Source organism: Brachyhypopomus gauderio, unplaced genomic scaffold, assembly GCF_052324685.1.
Source record: "Brachyhypopomus gauderio isolate BG-103 unplaced genomic scaffold, BGAUD_0.2 sc88, whole genome shotgun sequence".
In the NCBI taxonomy this organism is placed as follows: domain Eukaryota; kingdom Metazoa; phylum Chordata; class Actinopteri; order Gymnotiformes; family Hypopomidae; genus Brachyhypopomus; species Brachyhypopomus gauderio.
Genome location: NW_027506909.1, coordinates 71535 through 92984, shown reverse-complemented (window position 1 = coordinate 92984; position 21450 = coordinate 71535). Strand labels below are relative to the sequence as shown.

General features: G+C 47.9%; 1 protein-coding gene across 2 annotated transcripts in view; it reads left to right on the top strand.

Moving 5' to 3' along the window:
• The window catches only part of LOC143493513 (agrin-like), a 103782-nt gene that overhangs the window by 27802 nt on the left and 54530 nt on the right, over positions 1 to 21450 (top strand). Inside the window, exon 3 of one of the 2 annotated variants that reach the window (XM_076991983.1) lies at positions 11318 to 11338. The exons of the other annotated variant lie outside the window; for it this stretch is intronic. Within the exon in view, the coding sequence (XP_076848098.1) occupies positions 11318 to 11338 (21 nt within the window). The remainder of the gene's footprint in view (positions 1 to 11317; positions 11339 to 21450) is intronic. 2 annotated transcript variants of the gene reach the window in all.

Genomic DNA, 21450 nt, shown 5'->3' with positions numbered 1-21450 from the left:
GCACTCTGGGTGATGTAGTCCTGCTTGACCCAGCTGCACTCTGGGTGCTGTAGTCCTGCTTGGTCCCGCTGCACTCTGGGTGCTGTAGTCCTGCTTGGTCCCGCTGCACTCTGGGTGCTGTAGTCCTGCTTGGCCCCAGCAGATCACCCCTCCGTTGTACCCGTACTGTCTTCTCGGCCAGGACAGCTTGTGGCACTGCACCTGTATATGCTGTTTTGTTAGGGACACACAGGCACACGCACGCGCACGTGAGCACACTCACACGTGCACAGAGACACAAACACACACGCAGGACAGCTTTCACTGCACCTGCTTCACGCACTTATGATATAGACAAGCACACACACACACACACACATTCACACACATTCACACACATTCACACACATTCACACACATTCACACACATTCACACACACACACACACACACACACACACACACACACACACACACACACACACACATTCACACACACACACACACACACACACACACACATTCACACACACACATTCACATGCATTCAGATGAAGTTAGAAGAAGTGTTAACTGTGGATTCAGTAGACACTCAGTTTACCAGCGTAATGAAACAAACCTCACGTGTCATCAGTCTTCCTGTGTCAGTGATCATGTTAATGACTTTTTCAAGACAATTATAATCAGCGTGCAGGAAGACGCTGTTCAATCATTCACACAGAATGGGCTCATCGTTAACATCATCATTAATGTTTGTTTGTATATTCCTCAGTGGTGGTGCAGTCATACGCTGTTGTTTTATTTCGCAAGTCTCTTTCCGTCCTTCATTTCTGATATCTGATTGTCTCCTTCAGTCCATGAGCAGGAAGGGGAAATATTTTATAGCTTAATGCTATGAAATCCAGTTTGTTGAGTTTACTTTGACAGCTGCTGACAACAGCTGAGACATTTTCAGTTTTCCGTATCTAATATATTTCTGTTTGGCACATCAGAACGAAGGCCACAACGTAATGATGTAATGATGACTTAATTGAGTCACTACTGTGTGTGTGTGTAACCAATGGCTCACAGTTGATTTTCTAACCCTGAGGTAAACGTGTTTCATTTACTACTAGTTAATCTCTGAGGCAATGATGCCTGTGCTGATGTCCTTGCCATAAGGATGAGGACAGTTAATATTTCAATGTTTTACTAGGGTCTGTACGCCCATGATGAGATATGATTGCATACCCAGAACCTTGGAAAAATGCACCGAGGTGGAACTGTGCGGTGAGGACATCCTGACGGGCTGTAGACTGGGGAGACTGTGAAAAGACTGATAGGCTGGACACTGGTCTGGGCTGCAGTCACACACTGGTCATTCTGCATGTGTAACATTCCTGCTGCCCAACGACTCTGGTTCTAAGAGCACACGAGTCACATGACCGCTCTTCCCAGCGCATGCCTCCGTGCTATCGCTAGCGTCTGCCACGTTGTGAAGGCTCGAGGCTTCAAAGTGCGGCCGTGATGGAAATCGCGGTATGCTGCTGTAGTCCATCTATCAGCTCTGTCAGATGTCTGTTCTCCTGAGTGAGAATGATAACGAAGAAAGGAAGTATATACGCTGTAACATCTGCATTCTCCATCTAAGGACCTCCTCGGGAGAGAATCCTGACCTCTGCTGTAAGTTGATACAAAAAGCAGTGCATGTTGGGATAGGTGTGCTGATTCACCGCTCCCATTAGATTAATACAACAGCCGGACTTCATTACCCATCATGACAGAGGAAAGGCGTGTTCTACATACGTGAATAACATCTGACGTGAGGAGGTGAACAAAATGGTGTGTTGTGGAAGGAAACAACACGAGGAGGATATGGGCTCAGAAGGGCAAGGAGGAGCCAACTTTGTCTGATTAGTATTCTGGCTTCCACCGAGTGACTGAGACTCAGATGTAATCTCCTCCTCCCTGATTGTCAATGAGAGCACTTAAAGCGATTGCTTCTCAGGTGACCTCTGTCAGAGCACGGCCTCCTGGATCCGCATCGTCCTTCCATCTCCTGGGCTTGGCTTCTCTCGTCCACCGTGTCCTTCTCTTATGTAGTGCATTTATTGGAAGGATAAGAAATTATGTCACTACTGGTGCAAACGTCCCCAGGCAGACAGGACAAGCCAGCTATCTTGTTCGGAGTCTTGATTGCTCAATTAAGCCCCGCTGCATGCTGGGTAAACGTGGTGTCACCTCATTAACCTTAATGCCACCTTACACCGTGTTCCCCGAGGAAAATAAACAAGATGGAAACCATATTAATTTCCACCAAACTAGAAGACATGACAAAATAATAAAGATTGATTATGACCTTTTGACAAGCACTTTATCTGTAGGAACATGAGCGAGAGGCAGGAAGAGGCGGCTGTGGTAATCAGCGCTGATGAATAGCAGAGCTGTTTAATCAGCCAGATCTGGCCCTAGATAGTCTGCACACAGCTTACTTGCCATTTTTAGCTCACGAAAATGACAAAGCCCCATAATTTGTTTTGCACCACACTATCAGTCCTGTTTGTGTTTTTAACACCTTTATAAACAGGAAGCGCAGTTAACTCTTTCGCCTAATTAACCTCAGGGAAACGCTTGTAGAGAAGCCGAGTTGTCATTAATCTACGCGTTCGTAAGCTGTAGTTTGACGATCGCGTGGAAGTGAGAGATTACTCTGGGGGTAGAGGCCACGCTGCAGGCATGTTCACGTTGAGGCGGTACTGACAGACCGAGACCCTTTAATGGGGGGGTGCAGCGGTTCGTCCAGGGCTGATGACGGTGGGAATTGGCGGTGTAAATTTTCATAGCATGATCCTTCATTAGCCAGCATGTCGATGTAATGTTGATACGAAGGCGTGGGAGCCATTCGTTTTCAAGTCATTTTCGCTGCCCTCCGGTGAAAGTCCTGCTGACTCCGCTGTCTCCCGGGACACTCAGCCGTCTGAGGTGTTATAGTAACTTAGCTTCCTGTATGGTGGTAATGTAGATGATATATTGTTAGATGAAAGCTAATGAACTGGACTTGTAGCACTCCTGTTCATACATGTGAAATGAGAAACACCTAGAGCTACGAAGGGCTTGATGTTGTCACATGATTCCAGCCAGGTTTTCTCTGTGCATGCATGGGCGTACGTCAGTACCTTGCTGTGTGTGTGTGTGTGTGTGTGTGTGTGTGTGTGTGAGAGAGAGAGAGAGAGAGAGAGAGAGAGAGAGTATCTCAGTGAGATGGGCTGATTTGTGGATATTCAGGACATGGTGGAGTCCTTGTTCTCCTCTGGCTTCCTGGACACTCAGTATGTGCTGGAGGATTTACACACAGATTTATTGGAAGACTAAACACTGTATCTTGTAATGGGGAACGTTATAATGCTGTTAGATGAGTTCATTTGCTGGAGAGGGTGATGCTCGCTCTTAAGATGACACCCCCACATTAATGTAGAGGATAAAAAATGATCAGCGTATAATAAATTGCTGGAAGGAGAATGTGAAGGATGACCAGCCAAGATCTCTTTGGGCATCTTGTTGAGCATCTGTGCAGTCTGCACGTGTCTCTGTGAGCACATCAGGTCAGTTTTACTGATGGCCTTCCTTTTGCTTAGGCAATAGGTATTAGGAGACAGGTGAGAGTGTTATTGTTGAATTCCAGGAGAAGCTACGTAATACTGGCCTCTTTGCCTTCTGACCCCCACTACTGACCCATGTGCAGAGCTGACCCTGCCGCGGCCCGAGGGGTTCTCCTCCGTCACTCAAGCCTTCCCCTTCATCTCCAGCGGGACTTGCGGTGTCTGGAGAACTCGAGAAACGTGGGAGCTGTCAGTCAAACCCCCTCACGTCAGGGCTTTTAAAGCTGATCCTCGGACTGCGAGGACAGCCTGCGTTGGCTGTTGGGCTTCAGCCGGCCGTAGGCTGTGGGTGGCGTGCGACTCCATCAGTCAGACGGAGAGAGAAAGGGGCCTTGACAGGCTGGAGGAACCCGGCGTATAAACACCCATCCGTAACGCTCCCTTCTGATGTCCTGGGGCCACGCCCTGCTCAGGGGCGCGTTCTGAGTGATGATACAGGGAGTGGCGTTAAAGATCGCAGCTGTCAGGAGGGTGGCTGAGACTTTTCAGTTTGGTTCACATCCGCAGTAGAATTGAACAAAGTGAGCGTGATCATATATAGAAGAAGAGAGCAGTGATTCTCATGTTTTCTTGTCTCTTGGGTCATGTGACTTGCAAGAAGGTGACAGGTTACTAATGGAAACACAGTTGTCATTCCCAAACGAGAGCACTAATTATATTGATGTGGCTCTTTGTCAAGGTGATATTGCTAAAGGCCAAATAAGTCTGTGCTGGAAATTTTATTCTCTGAAGGTTTTCGCCACAGACGTCCCATGACAGCTGAACAGATTAATACATCTAAGCGAGCCAATGAAGGTAGTCTGCTTGGACGTTGATTTAAAGATTGTGAGATTGTGACTGTGTCAGAGTCCCGGACACATTTAGGAAGATTATTCCAAAGCTGGGGGGCCTTATAAGAAAAGGCTCTTCCCCCTGCTGTTACCTTGTTAATTTGTGGAACTAATAACAGACCAGCACCCTGTGATCTTAGTTGACGTGGGGGTTCATAGTAGGAAATAAGTTCCTGGAGGTATTCAGGAGCAAGCCCGTGTAGTGCTTTATATGCTAATAATAGAATTTTTAAATCAATACGAAATTTAACTGGGAGCCAATGCAGGGCTGATAGGACTGGTCTAATATGCTGAAATTTTCTAGTTCTGGTCAGAACTCTAGCTGCGGCATTTTGAACTACTTGAAGTTTATTTAGATTCCTATTTGAACATCCTGACAGTAGTGAATTGCAGTAGTCTAGTCTAGAGCTAACAAAGGCGTGCACCAATTTTTCTGCATCATCCTGTGATAATGCATTTCTTAATTTGGCAATGTTGCGGAGATGTAGAAAAGCTATCCAGTATTATCTATATATTTATCCAATGATAGGTCGGAGTCGAGTATGATGCCTAGGTTTTTGGCTACTGTGCCAGGTGTAATGGGATAGTCTGCAAGATTAAGCATTAAATTTGGAATTTTCTGTCTTGCGGCCTTAGGGCCCACAAGGAGAACTTCTGTTTTGTCCTCATTTAATTGTAGGAAGTTTAGAGACATCCAGCATTTAATATCTCTTACACAGGCCTCAATTTTTCCTAAACTGAGTTTGTCATCGGGTTTGGCTGATATGTAAAGTTGAGTGTCATCCGCATAGCAGTGAAAATTGACACCATGTTTGTTTATAACTGTGCCCAATGGTAACATATATAATGTAAATAATAGTGGTCCTAAGATGGAGCCTTGCGGGACCCCATATTTAACCATTGTACGTTTGGATGAAATATTATTGAGCTCTACAAACTGAGAGCGATTTGTTAAGTAAGACTGAAACCATGAAAGGGCTGTGCCTGAGACTCCAACCCAGCGTTATAACCTTTCTAGCAAGATCCTATGATCAATTGTGTCGAAAGCTGCACTAAGATCAAGAAGCACTAACAGTGATACATAGCCTTGATCTGATGCAAGGAGGAGATCATTTGTTACTTTAACTAATGCTGTTTCAGTACTGTGATGGGGCCTAAAACCAGATTGGAACTTTTCAAATATGTTATTCCTATGCAGATATATGCATAATTGCTGGGCAACAGCTTTTTCTATGATCTTAGATATAAATTATGTGTTTGAAATGGGTCTATAATTAGATAGCACAGTCGGATCAAGATTTGGTTTCTTGATCAGAGGTTTGATAATTGCTAATTTACATGATTTGGGCATGTGACCTATTGTAATGGAAGAGTTAACTATAGTTAGAAGAGGTTCAGTTACAGCTGGTAATACCTCTTTTAATAACTTTGAGGGAACTGAGTCTAGTGTGCAGGTAGTACAATTTAAGGAAGAAATTATTTTCTCTAATTCTGATTTTGGGAGTGGATGAAAAGCATCAAGTTTTTCTCCCGGTATGTAATTTAAATCAATATCAACCAAACCAGATGACATACCAGTTGTATTGCTAATAAAAGGTTTTAGTGAGTGCCCGTTTGTAGTCAATAATGCTATCCTTCCAGGCACAGTGGAATACTTCCAATTTAGTAGATCGCCATTTCCGCTCTAATTTACGTGCTATTTGTTTTAAGTTTCTAGTTTGGTCAGTGTACCACGGGGCGAGCTTTTTGGATCTAGCTTTTTTATATTTTAGTGGAGCTACTATATCTAGAGCGGATCTGCAGGTATTCTCTAAGTAGTCGGTTAGACTATCTAACTCTCCTGGATCGGATGGCGAGTGGACTAAAGCAGTTAAGTCAGGGAGGGTTTCAATAAACTGTTGCTGTTGATGAATTTATCGAGCGCTTTATACACTGCCGAGGAGACGGGCGGGTATTTATGTTAAGGTGAAAATCGAATTTTACTAAATAATGATCGGAGATTGCTACGGTTTGCAGGAGTATGTTTATATTATCTACGTCGATACCCAGCGTTAATATTAGATCTAGGGTATGATTTCGATAATGTGTAGGTCCTACTACGTTTTGTTTAATGCCGACAGAGTTCAATATAGAAGTAAAAGCCCTTGTCAGTGGATCCTCCGCATTATCAAAGTGTATGTTAAAGTCTCCTACCATTATTATTTTGTCACTACATACTGCTAAATTTGCTGCAAAATCGGTGAAATCGTTTAAGAAATCTGAGTAAGGCCCTGGTGGCAGGGTTGCCAACTCACATTTGACACACGCATTTGACCGTTTTCACACGCTCTCACGCCACACTTCCGATATCTCACGCCGAAAAAAAATATCCAGTTTATTTACCTCAGATCCACAAATATGATTCAATACGTTACTAGTTCGCTAGCTCTGGCGCCATCCACCGGCGATATAAAGCCTAGTTTATACTCGACGCGCCGCGAGCGGCGCAAGGGTCCGCGCGGCGAAAATGACGTAATCGCTGTGGCTCCGCCCGTGCGCGAGGGCCGTCGTGCACCTCTCGAATTTTGTAACTTTGCGCGCGCGCCGCGCTTCAGCGCGATGGACAAAGTCATGTTTGCCGGGTTCATACACCTATACAAGGTGGAATTAAAGCACTTGTACGTCACCTTAAAGATCCATTTCAATATTTCCCAGCACGTTAAACTTAATTAAGTTAAATATTTATACTCGAAATGAATCGAAATAATTCGCTTTTTTTATCACATTAGTTTATGGTTGTTTATTTTCAAAACGCCCAATCTTAACATCTTCACGTTCTCTCATGTTTCGTCCTGGAATTACAAGAGGCTCGTATTTGTTAACGTATCGTTTCGGACAACACTGCAAAGCCATAATTACGTTTGATGCCTGATGTATATATACGGTCGCTGGTCAGGTAAAAATGTTCTTTCACCGGTTTTGCAGGGGTTTTTTATTCTCCACTGCCACCTATCGCCACCTATCGTTTCGGAGAACACTGCAGCGACGCTCGCGACGTTCGCGAAATTATAAACGCCTACACCGCTCGCGCAGGGTCGCGCGAGGTGGGCGGAGTCGCGCGCTACGGTCGCTCGCGAAAGTATAACCAGGCTTAACTATATCCCACAGGAGTGGCTTCGTTTAGAGTTAAATAATCACCAGATTGAACCCACGTTTCAGTTAAACATAGAATATAAATTTTCTGGTCTGTTATAAGTTCATTTACAAAAACTGCTTTTGAGTTGAGCGATCGAATATTGATTAATCCAATTTTCAGATTGGTCATATAGGTTGTAATAATTTGATGTGAAGTCTGAATATTAGTTAAAAACTTAGGGCGGACTATTTTCTTATGATTTAATTTAACCCGGGGCACAGACACAGTCTCAATCCTAAGGGAACTTGGTGACGCCTCTAAGCAGCTCGCAGACAGGTTTAACCCGTTAGTCTGCGGCCTGGTCGCGACCCTGGACAGTCAGCAGCTCCTAGTGCTACTCTGCCGACTAGCTAACAGGCTATGGGCTATGCTGCAAGATAACAAGGCGGCGCCATCCCGGGTTAACAGCCAGAAGGCGGAGACTCCTCTGTATAGGATATATCTGTAATTCATTTCAGTTTTCTAACACCAAGTGTGTTTTTCGACTAACCTAGGTGTAGGTGTCAGAAGCTTTCAGTGCGTCTCCTCATGCTAAATTACAGATGGCACTCCCAAAATGAGGCCAAACGACGGATCCACACAGCGTGAAATTGCCCCGCTGCCGGTGCCCGCGTGGGGGGGGGGATCCCTTTACCCCACCGTCTTATGGGAATGATTATGGACGTTGACACCGTGAACGTGACCCTCGGAGACCGCGGTGGCGGCCTCCTACGACCCCTGACGGGCGCGCTGGACGAGCGCCCTCGGCGTCTGGCCGGCCCGTCGCCGTTTCCGCGGCCTGGCCGTTTCCCGACAGCTTGAGGGACAAGGGCCGTGAGAGTTGCCCCCGCGCCTCGGGCTCTCCGTGGAGATGTAGTCTTGGCGGGTTAGCGAAGGCTGGGTGAACGTGAAAGAGAAATCCAGCGAATGACAAATGGTAATCAAGTGAGTGAGAGTGTCCCGAGACACCCAGCATGGCCTCTGCTGTTTATTTGAAGGGAGAAGAAAGGACTCTAGAGGGGGAGTATCTTCTACACAGCTGGAGCCTGATGGAGTTTTTAAGACACTCCAGCCGTACGTGCGCTAGTGCATACTTGAGCGTGGACATGTGTAAATGATGGACCTGTACCCGCTACGCTTTTATAACCATCAAATGTTGCATTTGTTAACAGGCTGGACGTTCATGCTGTGTTCACTAACACATTGGACGTTCATGCTGTGTTCAGTATCACATTGGACATTCATGTTGTTTTTTTTTTTTTTTTGGACATACTTAAAATTCCTATTTCAGCTTGCAGAGAGGATTTGGGAGGTTTTTGTAGTCAGAATCATATGATAAATTCAGTGGGTGCTTTTGCATTTTCTGGTCTAGTTTTTATTATTGCCACATGATATGGAAGAAGGCCATCTCGTTTTATATCATGGTTTTATTACCTGTATGATGTTGTCGGCCATATACAAAATGGATTAGATCCCACAAGTACGCCTTTTCAAGGGCATATCTATTCAACAGGTCCCCAAAACACTTAAGAGTTTATTACATTCTCCATTGTAATGTGACTCCTTGAACGTTGCTCCAGATTCATTCAGGAGCTAAGACATGACAGGGCAGCCCCGAGCTTCATGTTGTGGATCAAGGGTTGGTAGAAGGCTGCTGGAGGTACTTGGAGGTATGAACTTAACCATACAGTGCTGATCTTGGAGGTATAAACATAAACCATACAGTGCTGATCAAGTGTGATCATTGTGGGTAAATGGCAGCTGTTTCTCAGGGCGAGGGTGCCACACACAATGGGAGAGGCAGTTTAAAGTGTCAGGAAGTCGAGGGCTAATTGTGAGTTCTTCTTCTCCCCTGACCCAAGGCCAGCGTCCATGTGGCCCGGCTTCTGACCGTGATGGTTCTCAGTGCTTGGGGCTCATTCAGGGGGCCAGTTGGAGTCTTAAAGCCTGGTGAAGCTGCAGAGATCACTCCCCCCATCAAGTCAATAAGCACTTTTGTTCCCTTTATTAACGCAGCAGCAGGGTGTGAGAGCAACTCTTCCCAAGGGACCGAGCAACCTTTAAACCCCCATGACAGTTGTGGCCCCAAACCTCTATCAATGTACTGGCTTTGGGGACAGTTTTTGATAGATGTTGGAATTTTTATTGTTCATCAAGGCGAAGGTTATGCAAATGAATCCATGAGCCATTTTATGAGCATGGGCCACGGGGCCATAAGGCATGGTGAATGTTGCAGTCGAGAATCACACAGGTCAGCATGTGCTCAGCTGTCTACGACGGCCTCGCCCGTGAGACGAGGCAAGCTCGATTGCTTTTCCTGAGGTCCGATGAGCTGGCGGTTGAGTCAGGGTCACTCCCTCACGTCTAACAGGACGGTGGTCTGTCCTCCCTTCAAGAGCCAATGGCGTCAGGGTCTCCCTCCCACATGGTCTGGCCCTTGACACCACCCTGCTGTGGAGATCTTAAGGGCTGCGGAGATCGCGGGGACGTTCTGTGACGACGGAGGATCTCACTGTAATCCTGTGTGACCTCCCACCATCTCCACGAACAAACCCACCCCGTGTCCTCTCATTTCTCATTTAAAGATCCAGCAGCCCTGGCAGGTTCCAGCCGGTGAGTCATAATTCTTTTCGGCTAAGCAGGGCAGGGAGGTTACGAGCAGCGGCTGGATAAATATTGCTCCTTTTTTTTTTTGTTTAGGGAAAACTCAAGTCTCCGAGTCCGTTAAGTCACAGTGCGAACCGCGGATATCGGATCATTTCCTGTCCAGACATTGTCTGGCATAATGGATGAAGTAAGGGGACAAAGAGGAGCCAAAATGAGAATGAGAGAGAGGGTGGGAAGGACGGAGAGAGAGAGAGAGAGGAGAGAGAGAGAGAGAGAGAGGGAGAGGACAAGAAAGATTACAATCTGTTATGCACATCTGACACCAGTACTGAAGGACATAGGCTGGTCTGAGGTTCACCAGGCAGTGTGTGGGTGTGATTGGTTTACTACAGGAAAGGCGCTCTCAATAATACATAGAGGAGAGTTCATTCCTCCAGTCTCAATGTGCTCAGGTGAGCACACCTGCTCCGCTCATGTTTAAGAGATGAACGGCAGAGCGATGTTCCTGTCAGTCAACCTCCAGCAGAGCGGACGTTGACATGACGACCGCGTGAATGTGTGTGCGTGTGTAGGAGTGTGTGATCCAGGTGTGCCATTCACGAAAATGACAGCACTCAGTCCACACTGTATGAGTTCTGAGGACTTAGAGGCTTTTGTCTGGAAAACCAGGTGAGGCGGAATTAGAGTGTCAAATCAGAAACCACTCCACTGGTAAATTTGTTTAGTATGTTTGTGCTTTTATGAACCACACGCTTGACCAGAGTTCTTGTGCTCAAGTTTCAGACTGGAAACAAAGACCCGGTCCCTAGCTCATGAAAAAATGTATTCCACAGTTCCCTGTTAATGAGACCATATATATGTATGTTTTCAGGTGAAGTTATAACAGCTTGGCTTTATCACAGCAGTTTGTCTGACTCTCTCTCTATCTCTCTTTCTCTCTCTCCTCCACTTTCTCCACTTCATTCTGTTTCCATTTATCCATCTCCCTTTCCTTGCTCAAACTAATTGAGAATTTGGGATCACCTTTGACCTCACTCCTACTAACTGTGTACTAAGACGTGTTCTTGTCTTCTCTCCTTCTCTCCTTCTCTCTTCCTTTGCCTTCTGAAGAACATCGAATGACCGCTGCAGGTAAGCGCAGCCTTCGCTAACCTTCTTACAGTCTTCCTCATCTCTGCTCCCCACCCCCGAGGAATTCAAGCCTGAACCCCTAGCGTGCGGATTCTTCTAGTGTAGTCGACCTCTTTAAACAGCGGCAAAGGTCTGGTGTGTGGCGAAAGGCCCCTCTGTCCTTTACGTTATCCCTCTGTGAATCAAACTCCCCTATCCATGAGTGGGAGGGCCAGTCAGACAGGCAGCTCCTCTCTTTTAAAGTGCCTTAATAACTGTGCCGGCGTCTAATTGAAAATGGCCGTAATGAGTGTGTGAAAGATCAGTACTCCCTCCACACACACAATCAGCGGCTGAACCCCTGGAGTGCGCTAAAAATGTGGAGGCCCTTCCCGGTTCACCCCGTGCTAATAGTCTCCGCGTTCGTAAACGGGAAAAGGTTTTTTTTTTTTTTTTCCTTCTTTTTACACTTCTTCTTCAGTCTCCCGGGGGACTGAATGAAATGAATCAGTGAGTGTGTGCTGCGTCCGAAAGTCACAGCATCTAGAGAGGGAGGAAGAAACGGAGCGGCTGAATTAAAAGAGAAGGAGCTCCTTCACTCTCACAGCTGAGATAATCAGTCAGGCACAATAGTGGCTCTGCTGTGGTCCAGCTCCCATTGTGCTGCAGGAGTTAGAAAGGTTCGCCGTGGAATCAGGAATCTGAAACTTAAACTTAAAACGTAACCCCGATCTGCTGGGCTGAGGTGTTATGGGCCCTGGCTGACAGTGGCAGTGAGCTAAACACGAGGACGCAGAATTTCGTCTCCATCTGTTACGTTGTCCCGCGCCCCGCTAGCCGAGACCGCTGGGTCCTCATTGCTGGGGTGGGGGGGTGGGGTTTGTCCAGCTACACGGTCACGCCCACACGGCCACGCCCTCTCTGATCCATGCTGGAGATGTCCACAGCTGCAGGTACGGAGAACAAAACAGAGAAGTTCGTGAAACGCCTTTGGCTGAAGGGGAAACTCCAGAGAGACGGCTGCGGTCTGCTGACGCCTCCACAGAGAGGATCTCGCTAGCCAGAGGGGTTGTTGGGCCATCGGGGAAGGAGCTGCTACATCTCTGCACACCCATGAGTCCTGTTACTGTCACAGAAGAGCAAAATGGCCCTGCCCCATGTCTACCGTCACCATGGTAGCGCCACACGTAAACATAGGCCAACAAAAGACGCCCAGACCCTCTACCTTTGCGACTATTATATCTCTCCTTACCTCGTTCTGCTTGGACCTTTTCTGTAGGGCCTGCCATACCTGTCCTATAAGGATTCATCTTTGTGCCTGTGGTTTACTGTTGGTTTTGTGTTGACTGGCCCGGGGGCACTGACATACCCCCCCCACACACACACACACACACATACACACACACAACCCCCCCCTGCATGTTTTGTACCTGCTCGGTCCTCAGAATCCCCGTCTTATTCAGACACATCTGAGGGTACGCTGTTAAAAATGCACAAAGATTGAAATTGCATGTATTGTAGGTATTGCATTTGAATGGGAAATGTGTGTGTGTGTGTGTGTGTGTGTGTGTGTGTTTATGGGCTGTGGCAAAACAGAAGAAGCACTGAAAACAACATCCAATTCTGCAACTCTGCACCCGCACCTCCACAGTCACACCTCCACACCCTCTCCTCCACACCTGGGTTTAGCGGTGCCTGTGATCTTGGGAGAGCCCAGAGGTGCGGGGTGTGGTGAGATAGGGCAGGGGCGTCTGGCACGAGCAGCAGCTCCACTCTTAATACCCAGATTCATTATCGGCTCGGCCGCCGTCTCTCCCAGTGGCCGATGCTGGCTTGTTGTTTTTTTCTTTCTTCTGATTCATCTTGGCAGCCAAAGCAAATGGAAATGTGTGCTAGGCCCCCTGAAGGTGGGATGCAGTAATGATCCTGCCCGTTTGGGTGTAATAATTCAGAATCAACATGCAGAACATCCCAACTTGGTTCACTTACCTTCTTGTGGACTGTGTTCACAGCCTCGCTTGAATTAAAGTGACATTTTTCAACTTTATTTTTAAATTGCCTCCTTTAACTGCCCTTGGTCTGTGACAGACGTAGCCTCCCTTGTGTGAGAGCGATATGTTGGCAGGGTTTAATTTGGGGGAAAAGTAGTCAGTTGGATGACTGTTTCCCGTAACTCAAGGTAAGTGTCGTCCCCGTGTGCAGCGTTAACTCTCTCGTGTACTTTTGTACATTATATCTCCACTTCACTTTAAGTGTCAGGAACTGTGTTCTTAATTCTCCAACAAACTTGCATGCGGAAGGGAGGTGGGAGGAGCCTGTCAGGTGGGAGGAGCCTGTCAGCTGGGCGGAGCTATGCTCACTAGCTTGCCTGCGCTCTCCTGGCCTGCCTGCCTCACACCTGACTAAATCTTCTAGTGTAGGAGTTGGAAAAGCTCCCTTACTTTCTCCCGCAGTGCATGAAACGACCAGCGATGGTGTGAGAGTCTCTCAGGGGCCTTTTTGGATCACTTCCAACATTTGAAGACTAATTAACATATTTCAACACATCAAAACCTGCCTCTTTCTGACTCAAACAAGCAAATCGAATCCCAAAGTGAAAAACAAGAGTGCTGCTACTTAAGCCTGTTAGTAGTCGAGTGTTGTCAGCCGTTTGTAAACGTTAGACATTACAGTTGAGAAGAAAGACGTAGACGATGTCGTCTGGCTCACAACACTCTGTATAAACTGTATATGTATGTATACATGGATCACTGTGCACATTCATACTGTGTGAGTGTACTGCCTGTTTTCACTTCTCCCACGTCTGCAGCTTCGGCTGATGTCATACTTCTCTTCCTCTTGCCCTCGTGGAGCGCTTGTTTGGCTGTTTTGACTTCCTGTAGACATGCCCCTCTCTCTGTGTCAGTGCCATGGTACCAACCCCCTGGCAACTGGTTTAGAAGACTGCCACAACTCTGTGTGTGTGTGTGTGTGTCTGTCCTGGTTTCCAATGGTATATATTAGTACAGGCAGTAATAAGAGCAGCAGCAGTATACAGCGTTTCCCACAGGTGTCGGCGTCTGAAAGGAGACTTGAGCTCCCAACTCAACGCTCACTCTGATTGGCTGTTTGCTGCGTGCCACTATAAGCCAAATGCCCGAGAGACGTGAAGCTGTAGAGGGTTTATATGAATGTGTGTGTGTGTGTGTGTGTGTGTGTGTGTGTGTGTGTGTGTGTGCGTGCGTGTGTGCGTGCGTGTGTGTATGCATTCCATGAGTGATGGTGAATTCAGAACATATGGCTGATATATGCAGCTGAGCCCAGTCCCAGCTTGTGTGCATGTGTGTGTGTGTGTGTGTGTGTGTGTGTGTGAGCTGCTGATGTGTGAATAAGTGTCTCCGGGCTGACATCATCAGCCCTCCCGTCTCCGCTGCTTAGAGGTGATGGCCGAGCTGTCACTGGCGCTCAGCAGCCTGGTGAGAGGGACCTACTCAAGGCTGGTTAAATCCACCCACTTCAAAACAGAATTGTGAACTGTCATGTGTGATGGTAAACAGCACGTAATGCTGCTGTGTTCGCCCTCAGCACGGGACACCTCTGCTGTGTGTGTGTGCGCACATGCTACCAGGCTACTAGCCTTTCCCATATTCGGTCAATTAATGAAATACTGAGAGCAACTTAGCTCCTCTCTCTCTCTCTCTCTCTCTCTCTCTCTCTCTGCCTCTCTCTGTCTCTCTCTGTTTCTCTCTCTCTCTCTCTCTCTCTCTCTCTGCCTCTCTCTGTCTCTCTCTCTGTTTCTCTCTCTCTCTTTCTCTCTCTCTGCATCTGTGTGTCACTCTCTGCCTTTCTCTCTCTCTCTGCTTCTCTCTGTGTATCTCTCTTCTGCCTTTCTCTCTCTCTGTCTCTGTCTCTGTCTCTGTCTCTCTCTCTCTCTCTCTCTCTCTCTCTCTTCCATGTTTGGTGTCTTTGACCCGCTGCTCAGGCTGTTGTAGCTGCTAGGACTTGCTCAGTTGGACTGTGTCCATGTCTCACGTACAGGACCTTGTCTCTCTCCTCTGGCCCAGCTCACAGAAGCTTGCTGCTCCAGAGGAGGGCTGTCAGCACTTGGCCCGTGGCTTGTTCATAGGGGAGAGCCTTAGGCCCCCTAACTCCGCCCCCTACAGGACAAGTCTGAATAACATCTGCACTTCTCCTTCCCAGGGCACGGACCTCAGGGCCCATTAAAGCAAAAACCCAACTGGGCTTTTGTATTGCCTGCGGCCAGCGTTCCCTCTTAGTAATTACTGTTGTTTGGGAGATTTGAGAGAGAGACAGAGAATGTTTGACTGTGTGGGTATGTGTGTGAGCGTGTGTGTATGTGTGTGTGTGTGAGAGAGAGAGACACACACACACATTTATTAGTGTCATTTCTGAGTGTGTTTGACTCATGATCTCTTCCTCAGAGTGGATATTGTGATGTAATAGTGTCACTTTGTGCATAGCCTGCAGAAAGCGATAACTGTACTTAGAAAACCGTGGAGACCCAAGAAATGTGGCCTACAGCAATGAAATTCTTGTTGCTCTGGATGAAAAGTTAAGTCTGCACACCTACAGTGGAAGTGATACCATCTATAGAGACAACATACTGCCATCTGGTGGTTATTAGTGGTTGTGCCTGCATTTTAAAACTCCCTTTGGCCTGTAGTTGATTAGGGAGGTTTATCTCCCCTGTGCCTCTTACACTGATGGTGAGCTCAAACTGGGTTCAGTTCGGGTCAGGGGGTCACATACCTTGGGCTCAGTATCAGGCTTTATTAAAAACCCCCACTTTGTTCTTGTGTGGACATGCCACTGCCAAATACCTTCAACTCAATAAAGGTTTAATTAAAATAATGTTATGAAGCCTGCAGTGTAAGTAAATACAGATTACCAAGGCTTATTATGAAATAAGATAAGTGTCTTAAGAACATATATTTCTCTCTAGTCTCTGCTAGTGTCTGTGGGCAGGAAAGACCGGTGAAGACTCTGGGTAAGCTGCGCATATATATATATATATATATATAAGAGACAAAGAGACAGAGTGTATATATATATATATGTGTGTGTGTGCGTGTGTGTGTGTGTGTGTGTGTGTGTGCCTTACCCAGAGTATATATATATATTGTGTGTGTGTGTGTGTGTGCCTTACCCAGAGTATATATATATTTTGTGTGTGTGTGTGTGTGTGTGCCTTACCCAGAGTATATATATATTTTGTGTGTGTGCGTGTGTGTGTGTGTGTGTGTGTGTGTGTGTGTGTGTGTGTGTGTGTGTGTGTGTGTGTGTGTGTGTGCCTTACCCAGAGTATATATATATTTTGTGTGTGTGTGTGCACTCAATTCTCCAGATGGTGTTTGCGCACTGCTGGTTTTCAAACATCCGTCAGTCTGTCAGACACTGTGCGGCAAGTGGCGTGTTTGTGTGCACATGTGTGTATATATGTGTGTGTGTGTGTGTGTGTGTGTGTGTGTGTGTGTGTGTGTGTGTGTGTGTGTGTGTGTGTGTGTGCGCGTGCTGGTTGCAGAGGTGAGCTCTGTCAGTAGGTGTGAGGGAAGGATGTCTGCTGACTCCTGCCTCCTCACACCTGTCTGTGACATCACGCTGTAGTGTGTGAGACAGTTCCACCCCAGCTGTCTGTGACATCACGCTGGAGTGTGTGAGACAGTTCCACCCCAGCTGTCTGTGACATCACGCTGGAGTGTGTGAGACAGTTCCACCCCAGCTGCCTGTGACATCACGCTGGAGTGTGTGAGACAGTTCCACCCCAGCTGCCTGTGACATCACACTGGAGTGTGTGAGACAGTTCCACCCCAGCTGTCTGTGACATCACACTGGAGTGTGTGACAGTTCCACCCCAGCTGTCTGTGACATCACACTGGAGTGTGTGAGACAGTTCCACCCCAGCTGCCTGTGACATCACACTGGAGTGTGTGAGACAGTTCCACCCCAGCTGTCTGTGACATCACGCTGTAGTGTGTGAGACAGTTCCACCCCAGCTGTCTGTGACATCACGCTGGAGTGTGTGAGACAGTTCCACCCCAGCTGTCTGTGACATCACGCTGTAGTGTGTGAGACAGTTCCACCCCAGCTGTCTGTGACATCACACTGGAGTGTGTGAGACAGTTCCACCCCAGCTGTCTGTGACATTACGCTGGAGTGTGTGAGACAGTTCCACCCCAGGTGTCTGTGACATCGCGCTGGAGTGTGTGAGACAGTTCCACCCCAGCTGCCTGTGACATCACGCTGGAGTGTGTGAGACAGTTCCACCCCAGCTGTCTGTGACATCACACTGGAGTGTGTGAGACAGTTCCACCCCAGCTGCCTGTGACATCACACTGGAGTGTGTGAGACAGTTCCACCCCAGCTGCCTGTGACATCACACTGGAGTGTGTGAGACAGTTCCACCCCAGCTGCCTGTGACATCACACTGGAGTGTGTGAGACAGTTCCACCCCAGCTGCCTGTGACATCACGCTGGAGTGTGTGAGACAGTTCCACCCCAGCTGTCTGTGACATCACACTGGAGTGTGTGAGACAGTTCCACCCCAGCTGCCTGTGACATCACGCTCGAGTGTGTGAGACAGTTCCACCCCAGCTGTCTGTGACATCACACTGGAGTGTGTGAGACAGTTCCACCCCAGCTGTCTGTGACATCACACTGGAGTGTGTGAGACAGTTCCACCCCAGCTGTCTGTGACATCACACTGGAGTGTGTGACAGTTCCACCCCAGCTGTCTGTGACATCACACTGGAGTGTGTGAGACAGTTCCACCCCAGCTGCCTGTGACATCACACTGGAGTGTGTGAGACAATTCCACCCCAGCTGCCTGTGCTCTGGCGTCCGGGCTCCGTGACATCTTTCACGATGGTTTTTCATAACAGTCCACCATTGGTCTGGAGGGTTTACCTTTAACTTGCCTTCTGCTATTTTCAAATTGGTGTATGTTGCTATGTCCTTTTTCTCTGTTTTTTTTTTCTCCAAAATGTCTGTGAAGACATTATACACATTTAACAAGAAATCATGGTACGGAACGAAACAGTAAGAAACAGTAGCATGTCTGATGTATTAAGGATCCATATCACCATGCTGATTTAGCTTAAGGTAAAATCCATGGAGCCTTCCTGAACTGTAATGATTTCTAGCCAAGCCAGAGATTGGACACTTTGCTACATGCTGCTGGCCTAAGTCAATAGTCACCCTAAATTAATTGCAGTTGTTAAGAGATATTGATGTTTCTTCTCGTGATATTAATCATTCTAATGATCCCTGAAATGAGACCCGCCTGCAGGGGTTTTATCCAGTGCTGCTTCACACTCTGTCCCAGTGTCATGGGAAGGTTTGTCCACCAGGGGGGGCACATGCATCAACAAGGCATTAAACGCCTTATTTGTATAGATTTTCTTTTAGAAATGAACAGCACAAAGCCAAATTAATTTGGGTTATGGTGTTAGTGAACCTCTTAGCACAGCATGACCCAGCCCAGATACAGGGCACGCACATGTGCGTCTGCACACACGTGCGCACACACACACACACACACACACACACACACACACACACTGAAAAACCTCCCACACAAAGGTAGCACACACTACCAGATAACGGGAATGAAATGAACCAGTTTAATCTAGCAAGTGCTGTATCGATTCTGTCTTATTTATGGTCCGTGCTACGTTGAGATGAAGGACAGTACTGTTAGAGATAAGGCTCTTTGTGTCAGATGACTGATATGCTGTGACTCAGAGGTCTGTGGTCTTCACCAGTAAAGAGAAGAGCTCACTCGGTGTAACATAATCTATATATCACTCAGCCAATGAGCTCACTCGGTGTAACATAATCTATATATCACTCAGCCAATGACAGAGGAGCAGGGCCGGGCCAGCGTTAAGTGGAGGTCCCATCTGGTGGGCCGACGCCCTGTTCTCTGACTTCAGGATTTATTTGGAAGCGCTGGTCCATGTCCAGGTTTTTAGTCCCTCTACTGCTTGTCTTCCTCATGGTGGACGCCCCTGCCAGGCGATTCGCTCCCAAGGCCGAGGTGGGCGGGGCAGGACGGGGGTCTCCGCCTGCTTGCCTGTATGAGCCCGTTGGTTTCAGTCTGACGCAGGTGCGGACACGTGTAGACACCCACTGTGGACACGCCCCCCCCCCCCCCCCCCCCCCCCAGGACCACCCAACATCACCTAACACCACCCCAGTACACACGCCTACACACACCCCAGTACACACGCCTACACACACCCCAGTACAGACACCTACACACACCCCAGAACACACACCTACACACACCCCAGAACACTGCCCCAGCTGCCCCTCAGTAGCCTTCGAACGAAGGTCTCAGTGACAGCAGTGAAGACCAGTGATTGCAACATTAGGTCAGAACCTCATTAAGCCCAGCTATGGCTCCTCGGGCGTTTAAAGCGTGTGTCAACCCCCCCCCCCCCGACACCAGTCAGCACCGTTTCCCTTCTCTCCTTTGTCTCGTGTAACTATGTATACGAGATGGTGCTCAGCTCGAGTTAGAAGAGCATCTGGAGTGTACGGCTCATGGCTTTGCGATGGGAGACGAAGGCAGAGCAGACGCGCTGCATCAGACGCCCGCCACGTCAGACGCCCGCCACGTCAGACGCCCGCCACGTCCTCCCCCGACACGACTCTACAGTCCCCGTCACCGCGCTGACACTGATTGATTGCGATGCCAACATCTTTCAGACGGTCCATGCCGAGTTACCCGATGGCGCCACTAACACCAGCGCGATCCGGCTCGCCGCCATTGCTCAGATTAGACAGGGAACCCAGGGAAGATACGACTGCTCACGACGGGATCACTCCACCTAATAGATTGACCCTCATGGCTCTGGTGGGCCACAGAGCAGACCGCTAGCATGACAGTAACATCATACACACGCACTAGACACACTCCCAGCGGAGGCCCTGGACCAGACCCCAAACAAATAGCTCCACAGTTATTGTTCACAGGGTAATTGATTCGAACCGTCGGCGGGTCACACCAGTGTGAACGTGTGTTTTGTGTCTCCCGCTACTTTGGAGTCTGAAACAATGAAAAACAATTTGTTCAGCGCGGACCCAAAGCTTGCAAATCGCTATTATTATTTTTCCCCTCACACTGCTGCCGCGCTTCAGTCACTCGGATGCAAATGGATGCAAGAAATCTGCCTGTTTAACATCTGAGGTTGTGTGTTTTTTTTTTCGTTTTCTTCTAGCGCTTTCTCATTAGAACTCAAATGAAGACATAATCCTTGCTAGAGCCAATTGGATAAATTGGTTGGGGATTCTTGTTCCCACGCACTTTTACCAGCGAGGTCACCATCCTTCAGTGCACGTGGCCGCTCAGTTCAAAACTGATTATTGGCACTAATTGATAAGATAAAGACGACGGGGCCGAACCGGACTGGTTTCCGTGATTCTGTTCCAGTTGCCTGTTGCTTAAGAGAATGAAATGGAACCAGGCAGCGCGGTTCTCCGGCACTCTTAACAATTATGTGCACTCTAGACTAAGTGATTGTATACTCAACATGCACTTGTTCCTTGCTTTCACTGTAGAAGTAGAGAGAGCCCCTATTAAAGCCCCATTATTTTGAGTCGCCGCACTTGTAAGAAGAAGATGGAGAGAAAATGTGGGTGTGCAGGAAGCCCATTAAAGGACACTGTGGCTGGGGGGGGCACCGTTGGGAGGGTGCACACGTGACTGTGGCGGTGTGCGCGCACGTGTGTGTGTGTGTGTGTGTGTGTGTGTGTGTGTGTGGGTGTATAGGGGCGTGTGTGTGTGTGTGTGTGTGTGTGTGTGTGTGTGTGTGTGTGTGTGTGTGTGTGTGTGTGTGTGTGTGTGTGTGAGTGTGTTTGCGTGCGTGCGTGTGTGTGTGTGTGTGTGTGTGTGTGTGGGTGTATAGGGGCGTGTGTGTGTGTGTGTGTGTGTGTGTGTGTGTGTGTGTGTGTGTGTGTGTGTGTGTGTGTGGGTGTATAGGGGCGTGTGTGTGTGTGTGTGTGTGTGTGTGTGTGTGTGTGTGTGTGTGTGTGTGGTCAGAGGGGAAGATGGAGGCGCGATGGAGGTAATTGGTGCTTTTGGCTGGGCTGTCACATCGCCTTGTAATTGGCACACAGAAGGCTGAGATGGG